Source organism: Leptopilina boulardi, unplaced genomic scaffold (assembly GCF_019393585.1).
Source record: "Leptopilina boulardi isolate dan_hultmark-lab unplaced genomic scaffold, ZJU_Lbou_2.1 LbouV2_248, whole genome shotgun sequence".
Taxonomy (NCBI): Eukaryota; Metazoa; Arthropoda; class Insecta; order Hymenoptera; family Figitidae; genus Leptopilina; species Leptopilina boulardi.
In genome coordinates this window covers 1,038,816-1,054,612 of record NW_026137805.1, presented here as the reverse complement: position 1 = coordinate 1,054,612, position 15,797 = coordinate 1,038,816, and the positions used below count along the sequence as shown (strand labels likewise).

The 15,797-nt window shown below is 33.2% G+C and overlaps 1 protein-coding gene across 5 annotated transcripts in view; it reads right to left on the bottom strand.

Annotated features, from left to right (window-relative positions):
- Window positions 1-15,797, bottom strand: part of LOC127280490 (uncharacterized) — a 147,030-nt gene that overhangs the window by 8,133 nt on the left and 123,100 nt on the right. For all 5 annotated transcript variants that reach the window (XM_051303508.1, XM_051303509.1, XM_051303505.1 and 2 more), the window contains 8 exons: window positions 8,515-8,869; window positions 6,946-7,326; window positions 4,371-4,630; window positions 3,606-3,774; window positions 1,039-1,150; window positions 766-860; window positions 500-670; window positions 213-398 (listed from right to left, as the gene is read on the bottom strand). In XM_051303508.1, the coding sequence (XP_051159465.1) occupies window positions 213-398; window positions 500-670; window positions 766-860; window positions 1,039-1,150; window positions 3,606-3,774; window positions 4,371-4,630; window positions 6,946-7,326; window positions 8,515-8,869 (1,729 nt within the window). The remainder of the gene's footprint in view (window positions 1-212; window positions 399-499; window positions 671-765; window positions 861-1,038; window positions 1,151-3,605; window positions 3,775-4,370; window positions 4,631-6,945; window positions 7,327-8,514; window positions 8,870-15,797) is intronic.

Below are 15,797 nucleotides of genomic sequence, written 5' to 3'. Positions count from 1 at the left end.
AATAATTAATTTTTTATTTTTTTTCCAGATAATCCTGACATAGTGCATTTCAATTTTGGAAGGTGATAAACTAAGTCATCGCAGTGAAGAAAGAAAAAAAGGTTTGTTTTATATTAATGATGAATAATAATGATAACTGCTTATGACAAATGGCGATTGGGAAATTCGAGTAAATTTTGTTGACGTTGATTTAAAGATGAAAAAAATTGTACCTTATCAATAGCATGTTCCGCCGGTGGTGTAAATAACACTGGTGGTTTATGAAGATCGGCCATACAATAAAATTCACTTCTCTCCGTCACCGAATGATAAAGTTCATCCAATTTCTTTCTCCCCGTTGCTGTCATTTTTCTCTTTGCCGCTCGCCTTTCCTCGTCACGGGTTTTTCTCTCCGCTCCCTGAAAATAGAAAAGATTTTTCCCATTTGTTGTTGTATTTGCAATAAGAAATTTCAAAAAAAAAACATTTTTTATTGTAAAAAGGAGAAATTTAAAAATACCTTATCGCAGAAGACTTTAATTTGACAGTAACCCCTGTGAGATGGTGGTGTATAAGTGTGAGCATGTGGTGGTGGTTCTTCGTATGTATCTATTTGAATATGTAGAGGAAGTCCCTTGACTCCTTTTTGACTCGAGAAATCCGTGCTTAGACACTGGACAGCAACGTTGATCTGCAGCAAACAAAAAAAAATTATTATACCAATTTGATCGACTTTTTCTACGGGGAAACGTTTCGTTGTTCCAGGTAAATCTTTTTTTTCCATACCTTAGCTGATGATTCCAAAGGATTCCAATAAACTGCTATAGCGTTGTGCGCAACTTCTTCAATACATCCAACAAGTCCCACACTATTTTTCGTATCTAAAAAAAAAACATTGCAATTACAAATCTAAAACAAAAAACGTTTACCTTTTTTACCTACCATTATCCATATAGGAAAAAATTTGCAGCTTGTTTAAAAAAAAAGTATCAAATTTTAGTCAACGTAGAGTGAAAAACAGCGTCTGATTTTTTAAATTCAATTTTCAAATAAACTCACCAGCATCTAGAATCCGTTGTTTCGCTGAATGTTGTCTCGCGTGCCAAAATTGCCAGGATTTAATTTCATCTTCTGGACTCTTTTCCTCTCGGAACATTAGCATCACGACACTCTATTTATAGAGAAAGGAAAAAAAAATTATCAGTTTTTGTGTCGCGATCTATTGCGCAACTAAAGAGATACATATATATATATTTAATTTAATCAAACATGTATAAATTATATATACATATATTTTTCGTTTTGTTGTTATTTTGACCAGCAGGAAGTATTGAGACGTATCATACGCCATTAATTCAGCCCCTGATAAGGAACAATATATACATATGTTGTCAACGTATGTTAATGATTTAGAACTAGTTCGAAGAGAGTTGTATAACCGAGTTTCTAGATCACAAACATATTTTATTAAAAAAAAAATCTCTTCCCTTTACTCGTAAGTGATATCGCTACCTTTTCCCTTCTAAAGGAACATGTTCTTCGTCTTGTAACCGATTACGGGGTTTTTTTTCTCTCTCTCTCAATTATAAAAAATAATTTCTAATCTTTATGAACGGAAATTCGCAAAGGGAAACTTAACCTATTAAAATGAGATCACAAGGAAATATTGTAAAAGGCCTCAAGAAATGTTTTTTTTTGTTCTTATCTCATTTGTCAGTTTTTACTTTATAACAAATGGCAAGAACCTTCTAAAGAACAGGAACTGTATTAATAGTACAGTTAGACTTTATTTATAAACTATATATGCGAATTTTTCCTTTATAATGAGAAGATCTGGTGAACTACCGCGGCGATTGGTCACAAAAGCATGCCGGCGGACGTGTATTACTTATGTAACAAACGAGAAGTTATGTTAATGAGCGTCATAGACATAAGGCTATATGTTTGTTGAATTAAATAAAACGATCAAATTCGCCCTCAAGGGGAGGCCCGCTTGATATTAATGGTCTCGACACTTGGGAGAACTTTCTCGATCACGGTATAAACACACAACGTGTCTTATTATATACATATACAATATATAAATATATATAATATCACATATCCCGCAACACGATATCGGCATCTCTTGCAGTGCGCAAATGAGTCTCGTGTGCGTGAGAGATAGGGAGGTAATTTTTCGTGATTCGGGTGAATGGGCGAATAGTTTATAATCTATATATAGAAAAAGCGACTCGCTATACATATACCAATAGTGACATTATAATTAATTTCCAATTGTATTTGTTCAATAATTATAACACGGAAAAACAATTTTGGGTTTCATTTTTAGTTAGATTTAAAAAATTCAAAATGGTTAATCCGTTTAATGGTTAATCAGCCATTTTGGATTTTTAAATTCTGACTAAAATGCTTTCTAATATTTTGCTCCAATTTTTGGAATACCTATTTTTTAATTTTATTAATAAAATTTTTTTTTCAGTGCGAGGAGAAAGGATTTTTCGAAAACTAGAAAAGACAATTTTGAAAATGGAACCAAGAGTCAGTAATGGCGACAAAAAATAGTGTGCGAAAGGCAAGGGTGTTTTTGAAAACTAGAAAAGACAATTTTTAAAATGGAACCAAGAGTCAGTAATGGCGAAAAAAATAGTGTGCGAAAGGCAAGGGTTTTTTTGAAAACTAGAAAAGACAATTTTTAAAATGGAACCAAGAGTCAGTAATGGCGAAAAAAATAGTGTGCGAAAGGCAAGGGTTTTTTTGAAAACTAGAAAAGACAATTTTTAAAATGAATTTTTTTTGTTCTCTATATTGGATCCGATCCAAAACCCACGAGTGACGATTTTTAAGCAAATCGGTTTGATTTTTATATTTTTATCCTCCACATTGAATCCGCAATTTTAGATTTTGAAAATTTTACTGTGTATTCGTAATCATCAACCCCAAAAACCCCTGAGTGATTTTTCGACCGCTATTTTGAATTTCTAAAATTTGACTTCAATTCATAATCAGCAACCCCAAAAATCTTCTATCCTACAGTAGTGAAGCAATGTAAAATTTTCTTTTCGTACCACCTTAACCCTTAAAGTACACACTGGGTATAAATCATCCATGTGATTTTTAAAATTACCTTATCATGTGCATCTAAATTTTTACTTTAAATATTAAAATCCCTTTTTTAAAAAATTAACAAATTGAATTTTCAAAAAAAAACGGAAAATTATTATAAAATTAACAATTACGTTAATGAACCACGTAGAGGAAATATTTTATCTCCCGTGGTCTTGGCTTCCTAGTTAACAAAAATTGACAACCGATATTCCTAACAGCGTACATAGATATAGTCGACTTGTTCGCTCGAGTTGTCTCTCCTCTAACCAAGTTGTCTGCAAGCTCGTAAATAATCAGTGGCTATTCAGAGGGTGGAGAGAAGAAGTTCGATTAGTAATTAAACGAGGAAGTCGTAACTCTCGAGAGAGAGAGAGAAAAACAAAAATGTTAACGCTATTTATAGGGTCGCCAACTGTTAACGGTATGAAGATATTCAGCCAATTAGAGTGACTAGAACAAACGATCTCGTTTTCCTCCTGCTGGCAAATAAAAATGTAACAAAAAAAATGTCTTCTTACCTTGACAGTCTGGCCCGGTTTAAGTTGAGGTTTGTCTGGATCCGGTACATAATCCAATGTGATGCCATAAAATTGACCCTTATTGATGTAGGTTATTCTATCGTCCTCGCGGCGTTGCGATGTACTGATTGGCGACTCCAGGTGGTACTTGAAGCCGTAGGGTGCGTAACTGCAATGGGTCGAAGATTAATGATTGGCGCGTGGGAATGATCCGAATGGAATGTCATACGGGCTGGGCATTGTTACTTAATACATTTACTATTATTATTATTGCATTACATCGTTAATTTTTTTTTATCGACTTTTTTAAAATTGAAATTTTTTATTCAACTTTAGAATGCAATTTGTCATCAAATGGTGATAAGACGAGGAAGTTGTGTGATAGGCTGCCGAAAACAGTTAGAATTGAGAGGGGGTTCCTTTTTTTCGCTATCCGGAGGAAGTTGATATCTATTTTAACTTTTCCTGTTTAGTTAGCGTATCGGTCAGGCTTATTTTTTTTCCCAAACGATATAAGTCTCAGGTGGCACTGGTAACGCTTTCGTATTTCAATTTTTTTCAACGGACAAACTCTAGAGAGAAAGAGAGATAACTGAGTGCAACACTCTGCGGGTGAACGTCCTGCTCTGTATAGAGTTTTACCGCCTACCTTGTGTGCCTTATTATAACTTGTGCAGCCTATAATGTTTCCTATCTTATTTTTTTTTAATTTTGACTTCATTTTAAAAATGTGGGACCTTTTTTGGAAAAATTTTCACAACTTACAGTTTAGCTATTTGTATTTTATCGGCGTCGTTCTGTCTTCCAAAATCGTGCCAGGGTCGTGACCTTGGTGGATTTGGATTTGGATTCGGAGTCGTTGCACCACTTGAGACGAGAGCACTTCTTTGAACTTGGGTTTGGGTGTGTCCTTGTTGCAATTGTAGTTGCAGTGGTTGATGGTGAATGACGGCTCCACTCTCGAGTACCACAGTCGTTGCGGTTGCACTGCCTCCAGGACATAGTTCCGTATAATCAAACGATGACTGAAAGAAAAAAATTGTTTTTGTAGTAATATTAAAAGCAGGGTTGGGTAAACTAGAAAAAAAATAATTTTCTTTAAAAAAGTGTTTGAAAAAAAATTCTATCCTATGCATAGTCATAATAATTAAATAAAGTTAATTAAAATAAAATGGATCTTTCGAAATAGAAATTAATTCACGTGATGGAAAAAAAATTTTTTAATTCTAAATGCATTAACGTTATAACCAGTAATAACAGAGTAAAATTTCTAAGGCGGTGATTACGCGCCGTTATCGTGAATATTAGAAAGCCAATCATGCTTCCTCTCTTTGACACAGCTTCCTATTCATTGATATAGAGAATATAATTGATATAAAATATTTATTAATAATCACGATAAAGAGAAAAAAAAACAGTTTAATGCTTAGTTTTTACAACCCCAGAAAATGATTTCATTAAGTGAATTTTTTTTCTTCGAATATATTAATTTTTAACGACAATGTATATTGAGAAAAGTATATTTTGTCGAATATGAAGACGTAAGACGCGGTATTTCACAGGTAACCACTTATTATTATTAACGACTATGAAGGTATACGCGTGCACGGTTTGTAGATGCGGTTGATTTTACGAGACCGCAAAACTTCCATTATTCTTCGTTTTTTTTGCGAGCCCCCCCCCTCCGTTTTTTTCTCTCTCTCCCCTGTCCCACCCACTCACCCACTTGTTTTAAACTCTACCATCGACGATCATCTTCTATATTATATACTCTCGAGAAACTTTAAACACCGTGGGGTCGTAAAGTGTAAACTCTTATTCACTGGCGCACATAAACGAAGAAGAAAGAGAGAGAAAAAAAAACACACAAGCTCAAATCAATTACTTACAATGTTAAAATCCAAAGAATTATATCCGCGAGAGAGACAAAAAAAAATTACGTTTATATTTAAATTTTATTCAAATAATTTACATAATTGTAGATTAAGTGAATATCCATATTTAATACAAACAATTTTTTTTTCATTATCGTTTTTTAACTAGATATTAATATTTAATTAAATTAATTTTTTTTTTATCTATTTTGTTGTTTTGAAATTTTTTCAGTCAATATTTTTATTATTTCTGATTATAAAATCAGACAGAAAGTAAACAATTTATTTTGCAAGAAATAACAATTTTTTTTAAAGATCAAAATAAGAATTATTTATTTTTAATTCTATGGAATTTGAATAAACGCGCCTATAAATTTCCACCAATCAAAAAGGGATTTAATCGAGAAATCGATTTTTTTCGCCATCGATTATAGAATTCTACACGCATCTATCGGGGATTCCCACTATTTTCTTGTTTAAATTACAAGGAATCTTTATTTTCTTTTGAATAACTATAATTGAAATTAAATAGACAAATTAAAGCCATTTTCTGTTGGTAAATTTGTGAAAGTGTAATACCATAAAATGAAATGATTTCTCGTTTTAAAATATTCGTATTCTTTTTTTTTTTTATTAGATTAGCTATATAGGAAAGAGACAAATAAATACGTCAAAATTATTATTGCTCGATTGGTGTTATCGCGAATTACTGGCAGGAAAAAAGGGGGAAAGAGAGGGGTATAAATATAATAATGTAGAAGCATATATATATATATATATGCTGTTGCTATACGTATTTTCCCGCAAGACTATTGATCTCGATCGTTTGTGGAGATACCATGAGAGATAAGGCGAGACACGTTACTCAATGAGCAATCGAAAGAGAAAAAGGTAAAGCGCTATACGTGTGGATATACAAAGACTAATATCCAGTAGATTATCATCTACAATATCATTCCACAGGGAACCCGAGTTTTGAACAAATTGCCTTCCGCCTCAAGATGAGCAATCGTAACTCTCACATTGGTTCATCATATACACTTCGATTTTTATTTTTTTCAAACTAAAAAAACTGTTTTTCATAAGTTGTTTTTTATCGTTTTAATACTGATATTGTAAAACAGCCTTTAAACTTGTGAATAAACCTTTATGTTACCGCAAAATTGTAAAACGGTCTTTATGCAACGGATGGACTTGTGAATAAACCTTTATGTTACCGCAAAATTGTAAAACGGCCTTTATGCAACGGATAGACTTGTGAATAAACCTTTATGTTACCGCAAAATTGTAAAACGGCCTTTATGCAACGGATGGACTTGTGAATAAACCTTTATGTTACCGCAACAATTGTAAAACGACCTTTATGCAACGGATAGACGTATGAATGAACCTTTAAGTTATTGAATACGTGTGAAACAAACTTTACGTCATTTTAACGAAGTAATTTGATAAAAGTAGAGACAAACCTGATGAAGTGCCGTTGGTGGATGATGATCTTGCCTCGGTGTAACGGCGTCGGCGCCAATTCCCGAATCAGGGCTGGGTAGATCGACAGTGAGGACTTTGCTACTGCTCGATGTGGTGCGAATAGCGTGTGTCGTTGCATAAGAACTTGGTACGACCTCATACCTCGTGTATGATGCAGTTGTTGTTGGAAGTGATGAGGAACTCGACGAGGCCAATGGTGGTAATTGTTCGCTAGTCACATAAACAGTTGCCTCCTGATGAAGTCCACTGGAATTTGCAGCGTTTGCCGCTGCATTCGCCGATGCTGACGTATAACCCGCCGATTGTAGTCGAGGACTACACGACGAATAGGGATCGTAGGGACTTCCATATTGCTGTACCTGAAAGAAGAAATCGAAATTTAACATAACCTCAATAGGTTCTTCTAAATTCAACAGAAACGATTCTTATTTTCTTACAAAACGCTGTCAATTAGAAACCTTTTTGACCCGTAACATTAAGTTGATTATTACTCCCATTTTTTTTTACTATCTGTTAGGTTAAATTAAACACACTAGAGTGAATTTAATTTAATACTAATCTCGCGATTTGTATATGAACAAACATATCAGAGTTTGATTAATTGAAAAATGATTACACAACGTTCAATATCAATTTGCCAAAGAACAGGAATTGCGACATTTCACCTTCTCTCTTACAGCGAACTAAATAATTTTTCAAAATTATTATCAATAAGGAAGTTAATTATTAAAATTAACTTAATTAAATTGATTCCTTCTTAATATATGTCTATTTTTTTCCAACTAGAATGCTTTCTAATATTTTGCTACAAAAATTTCACTGTATTACGATAATTTTGTTTTTAAATCATTTTTGGTGTAACTATTTTTTAAATTTATAATTAAAAATTATTTTTTTTCAGAGCAAGGAGAAAGGGTTCTTCGAAAACTAGAAAAGACAATATTTCAAAATGGAACCAAGAGTCAGTAATGGCGAAAAATGGTGTGCGAAAGGCAAGGGTTTTTTTGAAAACTAGAAAAGACAAATATTCCATTTTTTTTCAACCTGGCATAATGAACCCGCGAATTATATCAATCGTAAAGAAAAGTTTCTTTAGTGAAAAATAATTGTTCAAAATAATTATCAATAAGGAAGTTAATAATTAAAATTAACGACAATTCGATTAATATCTATACTATATAACAAGCTTTTGAAAAATTAAAGTAAAAATATTTTATCCCCCCATATATATATACAATTGTAATGTATATTAAATAGGTTCTTATATTAAATCCATAATTAGCGTCGTATTTGCAAGTAAATAAAGAAAAATAATCTCTGCCAATTAGCCCGCTGCGTCATGCAGAAGCTAACAGAAATTAATTTCCCTAATTAGTTTCTCTCGAACGGTTAATAATAATAATAATACAAAAAACCGCTACATACCGAAAGACCTTTTAACCCTCCCCACCGGGTGAAATTTAATTCTTGTCTTTTTAATTTCCTTATAAAAAAATTTTTTTTTTTTCACAATATAATGCGAAACCGGTATCACATAGTCATTTTACCTGTAGCTGGTGCTGATGATGATGATACATTCCCGGTGGCGTCGGACTGTCCGGTTGCGATTGTTTGTGACGTTTACTGGATTGTTGACCACCACGTGATGAACTGAGATCCTCGGGTTCACGTTTAACCCCCTGTATACCAGCACTTGACGAACCATCGTGACGTAACGATTGTGGACTTAAAGGAAGTGGAAGACCACCCTGAAGACTTTGTCCTGGACTGTGGGATTGTTGATTGTACTGATGGAATAAATGATGAAGTTCCCCACCACCAGCGCTTTCGGTGGTTTCCATTCGATTTGTCGAGCCAGCACCAGACGCCTCTTGTACCAATAATTTTGGCCCCATCACACTCCTATAAAAAAAATAGTAGAAATTTTTTTTCTTTTAATAAATTTTTAAAAGCGCTAAAAACAAATGTCTTTTATCTAAAACATCTTTCTCTCCTCACCTGTGGACAACAATTATACTATGTATATATATATATAAAACGAAACCTGTTATTACTTAAGTAGCATCATAAATGCCTTGTCGCGATGTCTCATACTACTAGATTTATCATTTTCGACCATGATAAAATCGCACAAAACCAGAAAAACAGTATATCCAGTTCATGTATTATAGTTCCTCATATATTCCAGTTGCATCTGGTTCTATTGCAGTTTTACGACACTCTTATCACATTTTATTCGAGTTTTCGCGTCTCGTATTTGTGATTAAATTTCTTTTTTTTTTCCAAAAAGAACACGACTGACAACTAATTTCAATAAAAGCCACTTGAATTTATAATACGATTGCGATTTTAATTTTAAAATTAAATCATTCTTATGAAACCGTTTATTTTTGTCGCACTTAAATTTTTGACACTAATGATTAAAATAAAAATGCAAGGATGAGAAAAAAAAATTGAAACGTGATAAAGTAAGAAGACAGTGGAACGATGCACGCATTATGTGAAGTAGTTAACATGTTATATTTAGCATGATAATACATATCTACAAAGCAGGAACCCTTATAAACTGCCAACGCTTTTGGTATATGTATATGTGCTCTTTTCCTTTTTCCTAGTTGATCCTCTCTTTTATTTTTTTATCTCTCTCTTTCTCTCTCTCTCTCTCTGTCTTGTACAGCAAAAAGAGAATCCCAGGTCTCTTCTTGCACTGGCTCCAAGTTCCTCTACCTACGGTCAGATGCTTTCATACAATGGATTTTTTTTTCACTTGATACCTGATCTCTTTCGTCTTGTCCCTGTCTGTACGCAAGCATACCGCGTGCGCATATATTCTCTGCTTCTTATGTATATATATATATGTGAGGTGAAAAAAAATAGGGAGAAAAAAGAGGACGCGCTTCTTGGAGGACCGTCATAACCCGAAGCTATAAGATCCCTACAATACACAGAACCCCATGAATTCGGCTTAAATGAAATTGATCCATACGCGTTCGTGTGTGCATAGCGTCAACGAGAGAGTAAAGTGTGTATACACATTAATGCAATGCTAATCCCCGCGATTCTTAAATTATTTCGTGCGAATTTCCATCTATGAATACAACTATTATTCTAGTGCCTAAAATATTTATATTTAACATTCATATGCTCTTTTTACGTCAGAGAAATATCTATAAATATTATAATTGTATTCTATACTTAATTTTTTTTCGATTTCATTATAAAATGCAACATAATAATCAGGAAATGTAATACTAAATTTCGTAGGAGTAATTTTTTCTACCACTGAGCAGTTGAAACTTCTCAAAAAGTTCGAATTATACTCTTTCGAGGAGTTAAGACAAAATGTATATGATTTCAAAAAATTATCACATACATGCCTCTGAAAATTTTCGTTTGCACAAAAATTCTTTTGTCGCGAGGAACAATGTAAGTCTGTGTGGTTTTGCGGGGTCGTAAAAGGCATAAAAAATTGCGGAAAGACAAAAAAAAAGAATGAGAGAAGAAATAAAAATTTTAACGACGTGCGAGAAAAGGTTATCGCTCGTAGAGTCATATAGCCCACATAACCGGTGGTACTTGTATATATATACATATACAGTTGCAGTTAACTAATTCGTATAGTCGCTAGTCAAGTTAAAGGCCATGAATATAGGCGCACTTACGTGAGTTTGTATATATATATAGGTACTCGACGTGTCGCATATATCGACGACGACACGACAAGTGTACACCTGGTATACCAGTCAAGACTTGTGAAGGTAGGGTCAAGACGCGAGGTCAGACCGCATACGGGCAACCTGTACTTTAAAGAAACTCGCACGGGCATGACGCGACCTGCCACCGGGAACCGGAATCGGGACTCAACAAACCGGAAATCGAACCAGAATGCGACTGACCCGCGAGACGTGTTTTATATATATCTAAAGAAGATGACGCGTGCTACTCAACGAAAATTACACCTGATGTACGATTAAATTCCTCCCTAACATAACTATCCATTTTTTTCTAACTGGAATGCTTTCTAACATTTGGCCTCAAAAATTTCACCTCGCTGATGTTTGTATTACTAAAATTTTGTTTTCTAAATAATTTTTGCGGTACCTACTTTTTAATTTTATTAATAAAAATTATTTCTTTTTTTCAGAGCAAGGAGAAAGGGTTTTATTGAAAACTAGAAAAGACAATATTCAAAATGGAACTAAATGAAGTCAGTAATGGCGAAAAACTTGGTGTGCGAGAAGCAAGGGTTTCTTTGAAAACTAGAAAAGACAATTATAAAAATAAAACAAAATGGAGTCAGCAATGGCAACTAGAAAAAACAATATTCAAAAATTTTTGTCGTATAATGTACCAGAATTATATTAGTAGTATTCAATTTTAATTCTTCGCGCAATTTTTTTCCTATTACTAGATATTTATTACTAAACATCAGTTAGAATATAATACAAAAATTAATTTTTGCATATAGAAAACTAAAAAATAAATTTTTTTTGTTAATGACTTTTTCTTAATGAAACTATTTGTACATATTATTGATTCGTGTTAAGTTATAGTTGTAGGTGCACTGAAGCGTAAAATATGTGATATTCATAACTCGCGGAAAACCTTAATGAATCGAACGCCTATATATATATGATGTATGCTGCAATCACATAACTGTCGAAGAATCACTATCGTTCAATCTTTAGCTCATGCATATTAAAGCCTCCTTTGACAATGTGAGTGCAATTTAGTTGAGCTCAGGACGCGATTTTCGTTTGCATAAATATCAAAAAACAATCATGCACTCGACTCGTGATGTCAGACTAATCATTTAATTTACCCATTATAAGAGTAATCAGCAAGTAAATGAGTCTTTGGAAAACTTCATAAATATTAAGCCTTATATCTATCAACGTCCATTCTTTTTTTTCTGTAAAATTGATTTCGTTTCCTCTATTTGAAATCGATTTCCTTCTTTAATGAATAATAATTTTAAAATTAAAAAAAAATTCAATTATAAAATTATTTATATAGTTTGAAGGAAATTTTTTTTTAATTACAAGTAAAAGAAGTAAAATGTAAAATTCTGTGAAAGTGCCAAATTGTAAAGGGAAGTAAAGGATCAACAGTGGCGCTGCGTGGCTACTCTGGTGATCTCTGACCCTGAAGTACCAGTGTCACGTCGTAAAATGAAATGGGACTTGAAAAACCAGAAATTTGCTTAGAAGAATAGCATAAAAGCCGCCTGCTTATGCTTAACACGTATCGCGTGAGCGCACGTTCTCGTTTATTTAAATTTACGATTATAATATTATTATTGTTATTATAACTCTGGGTCGGTGACAACGGTCCAAGCTATACGAGAAGTGACTTCTGGTTTCACGGGTGGAAGTAACATAAGAAGCGGATTCCCCTTTTTGCCCCCCACGCGATGAGGGTCATTTCCAGGGCCAACGGTCCTCGTTACGCACTCTCGACACATACTCTGAATATTATACTCACGTGTATAATGTATAATAATTTTTACACATTCTACAAATGTATATAAAACATATCTAATCTATGTTGAATATACGTGCGAGTTGAAGAAAGTTAAAAATATTGTAAAAAGAAAAATTTTTCATCTTCAAAAATTAAAAAAAAAAAAAAAAATTTCCCCCCCATGTCAAATCGAAAGGTGCGCAATTTAACGGCTAATCCTCGACATCATCAGTGGGAAGCATCGCGTTTATTTTTCTAAGCGATACCTTACCGTTATATAGTGGCGCGTCAAGGAAAATAAAATAAAAGGATTAAGGATATAATGTTATATGCAGATAAATCCACAGAGCGTGAAAACCCGTATTTGTCGACGGAAATGTAAATATCTCAGTTAATTCTATAATAATAATTGACTTAAAAAATAAATACTATTTAAAATTTATCATTCTGTTTTTTTTTATTTGAATAATAATTTATAAATTAATTTTTAACTGATTTATCTATAGGAAAAAATTTTGTAAAATTGAATTTTTTAAAAAAATTTCAAAGGATTATTCACGCGCGCAAAAGATTAGAGAAAATAAGAGGCGGTATTGTGTTTTATGACGGTGAAGTGATGTGACTATAACGATGTTCATCGTCGAGAATGTCGTGTGTATAGTGACGCGATGCCCCCTGCAGTACGACCCTCGACCTTCTGAGGTGGAATAAAAGAGAACTGCAACCACGCAGAGAGAGAGCCTCTCAAGAAAATTATCTTTATGATACGACATTATAGTCTACGCTTAATTCTAGAGACTTTCATACATATAAATGTTGAGAGTGCGAAATCACGTTTGCAAATATATATATATAAGGTTGGAAATGCCAACTTGCGCGTATTTTTTAATATAGAAATAAATTTAAAAAATTTAATATATCAGATGAGTTTAGATATAGTATATACTAATAAGGAAACATTTTTTTCAGTGCGAGAAGCAAGGGTTTCTTTGAAAACTAGAAGAGACAATTTTAAAAATGGAACCAAGAGTCAGTAATGGCGAAAAAATAGTATGCGAAAGGCAAGGGTTTTTTTGAAAACTAGAAAAGACAATAATATTATAAAGATAATGTCCTTCGTCTTGAACAACAAAAGTCTGATGATTCAACGTTCTTATTACGCGCGTTTCGTTTCCCAGTTATCGCGTATAAAGATCTTCCTCTCCCTTGACATTGTTGCCATTAACCAATGTACCCAAGCCAACTTTTTCTTCACACATAAAAAATGTTAAGAATTTTATTTTTAATTTCTTTCATTCTATTTTTATTAAAAAATAAATTCATATTATTCGGATTTATTGAAATCCATGTTTTTTTTGTTGTCTTTTCAAAACTGCAAGACATCCATTTGAGGATGATCCAATTTTCAACACTCGCATATAAATGGATATACATCATCCAAACATATGTGAGTGTTTTGTTGTAAACAATGAAATGAAATTGGATTAAAATCACTCCTTTCCCGCCCCAGTGGTTACGCCGCGCAACGATGGGAGTTTTAACGATCGTACAAATTGTCGAGATGCTATCTATACAACTACTGCTGGTAGGAGAGAGAAAGAGAGAGAGAGAGAGAGATTGACGCGAAGATTACGGTAGCACGTCCCCACGGCCTACCTCCTTGGTATCGGTAACAGAAGCAATGGCAAGGTGATTTTTTTCTCTCCTCTTTCAAATCTGTACGTTGAGGATTCTCAACAGTAAATTACGAGATATGCTAAGCGACCGATATAAATCAAAAAGTGGTATCGCGAAGGGTGACTATAGTCATATGGTAACAGAGGGTTTTTGCCTCCCCTCGCGATTTACAGGCAACTTTAAGGGTTCTTTCATCTTTCTTCATCGCGGAAAAGAGCCCCAAAAAAAACCCATGGCAGTTTGCAAACGAAGCAAATGGACCGAAAGACACCACACTTCAAAATATAAATAGATCAATGACGATAATTCTTAAGTAAAAATTATATACCCAAAAATTTATATTCTTCATAGTGGAAATTATAATTTACTAATTTAAATGGATTAGCATGCAAGATATTTAAAAAGGTAATAAAAATAGTTTTTAAGATTATCACGATGAGACATTGAACAATTTGCCATCGACAATGTGTCAGGGCTGGTCATTAATTTCCCCCCCCCCCCCTCTCTCTCTTCTTGGGAGAGTGAAATGATAACGCGCGAGTCAATTCCATACCACACGAGTGAATAATTTTATTTTATTCCCAAGAATCTCGATTGCATTATATGGACTCCATGTTATGTATCGCATTTACAGTGCGTGGAAATTAATTAACGGTGCGCAGCAACTGCGCCCTTCGAATATGACAGCCATGGGACTTAAAGAAATCGATTGCCTCCTTTCGAGACTTGAAAAAAAAAAAAAAATAAGATATCATACTTTCTCACCATCAGAAGCTTCTTCGCGCGACGCGTATCAAATTCACATAGAAATTAGCTCATTAAAGAGCAATTTGCAAAATAAATAAAATTTTATTTATAATTCGCATCTTTTTCCAATTTTTCATTTGAAAATTCTAAAATTATATTCAGGAAGTAACATAGATAAATTATATTTGTCAACAATTAATGATAATCGATATAGACATTCCGGTTCAATTCTTCGTTTTATTTGATTATTATTATTAGAATTCGATTTCCTGCTTGTCGGGACATTAATAGACTTGGCTAATCAGCTATTTTTATTTTTTTTTATGGCTTATTTGTGTCTTCTCTTTATTTTTATATCTTAATGAACATATATATGAGAATTTAAAATCTAATTGAACATTTGTCATTTATATACAATTATTTACAATCGTCATCTTTTTTTTTTCATTATTAATGACACGATGTTATATATATATAATTACTAATTCCGGGACTTTGTGGAAAAAAAAATAAAAGATAATAATGAAGTTAATTAAATGAAAATTTACGAAGGGAAAAAGAAATCAATTGCAATTTGGATATATAAAGAGTCGAATTAAATTCTTAATACAGTACTAATTCCTGCTGGGGACAATATTCTGAATAAACATAAGTGAGAAGGAATCTTATGTTAAAAAAACAAATTCCAAGACTGCTGCGTTTGTCAGAGTTCTTAATCGTGCTTTTTGCTGGTGTGTTTGCTATACGAAAAGGTTGTTAATTGCTAATTTACCGACAAGCAGGAATTCCCCTTACGTATACGTATTGCTTTTTGCCATATTTAGCGCGTCATGCGAAAATATTCCTGTAAAATGTATATAAACTCATTTCTGTTTTGATAAGTATAACCCGATGACACCTACACTCTAGGGACGAAGTGAATATCCACACACATATATATATA